The sequence below is a fragment of the Aplysia californica genome, unplaced genomic scaffold, assembly GCF_000002075.1.
Source record: "Aplysia californica isolate F4 #8 unplaced genomic scaffold, AplCal3.0 scaffold00342, whole genome shotgun sequence".
NCBI lineage: Eukaryota > Metazoa > Mollusca > Gastropoda > Aplysiida > Aplysiidae > Aplysia > Aplysia californica.
Window position 1 is genome coordinate 727,972 of NW_004797612.1, and position 1,319 is coordinate 729,290.

At 36.8% G+C, this 1,319-nt stretch overlaps 1 protein-coding gene across 1 annotated transcript in view; it reads right to left on the reverse strand.

The window, feature by feature from the left end:
* Window positions 1–1,319, reverse strand: part of LOC101859716 (homeobox protein Meis1) — a gene marked incomplete in the record, with an annotated part of 264,050 nt that overhangs the window by 233,313 nt on the left and 29,418 nt on the right. Inside the window, 1 exon segment of the mRNA XM_013085078.2 lies at window positions 610–660. Within this exon segment, the coding sequence (XP_012940532.1) occupies window positions 610–660 (51 nt within the window).

Sequence of the window (1,319 nt, forward strand, 5' to 3'; positions counted from 1 at the left end):
TAATAATAATAATAATTTGTTTTTACACGCCTCCATAATCCCTTTCCCCCCCTTTTTTTTCTTCTTTTTTAACAAGTAGAGAGTAAACATTTCTCTAAAATAGTATCTGAATTTTTTTTAAAGCGTCCTTTAACCTTGTTTGTATCAACAGTATTTTTTACAAAACCAACATCAATAACAATAACGACGACACCAACTGTAGTCGTAACATTCGATTTCAGAAGAAAAACCGTTATAGAAACAACAAAAAAACAACAACAACAACAACAACAACAACAACAACATCAGACCAAAAAACATCACCGTCTTAAAAAAAACAAATTGTTATCAACAACACCGCCGCCAACAACAGCAACCATAACAGCAACAACAACAACACAATAACAACACCACCACCACCAACAACAACAACAACATTAACAAAAAAACCCAGCATTAACAGCAATAATACCAACGAAAGAATTGTAAAAGAAATTTTAAAAAATAATAATAATTAAGCAACACACACGCACGCGCGCACACACACTCACACACTCACACACACACACACACACACACACACACACACACACACACACACACACACACACAGGATAGTTTAGTACTCACCAAACTGTCTAACTCCCGGTTTGCGGAAAAGAGCGGCTTTTCTGACCGTGCCTGTGAAAGAATAGAAAACATTGTCGTCAACACACAAGTGGATTAACTGCTAGTAATCAAGCTGGGCAAAGTCTCCTCATGAAAGAATTTCTTTTAATTATTATAAGCGTTTTACGCCTCCATCAACACAATTTAGATCAGGAAGTAGGCGAGCTATTTCAACCCGGCCTGCAAGGGCCAACCCTGGCTAAATGAAATACAGATGTCTTTTTGAATGTATAAAACTAAAGTGATAGGGGGAGGGGCCGATAATATTATGCACAAATGCATTGTGATCAAATCTGATCGATAAGGCAATAAATGATAAGTGAAAGACTGGGCGGAAGATGGTCTGGAAAAAAAGTGAACATAAAAGTTTTGAAGACAGAGAGGTAATAAGCAAATAAATGAATGAAGGAAGGAATTGATAGAGGAACGAATAGACAAAGAAATGAAAGAATGAATGAATGAATGAATGAATGAATGAATGAATGAATGAATGAATGAATGAATGAATGAATGAATGATGTTAAGGTTGATGAAATCAATGTGTGGATAGATAAATGAAAGAATGGATGAATAGGTGGACGGACGTGTGGATGAAGGGATAAGTGGAGGGAAGGAAGGATGGATGGATGGATGGATGGATGGATGGATGGATGGATGGATGGATGGATGGA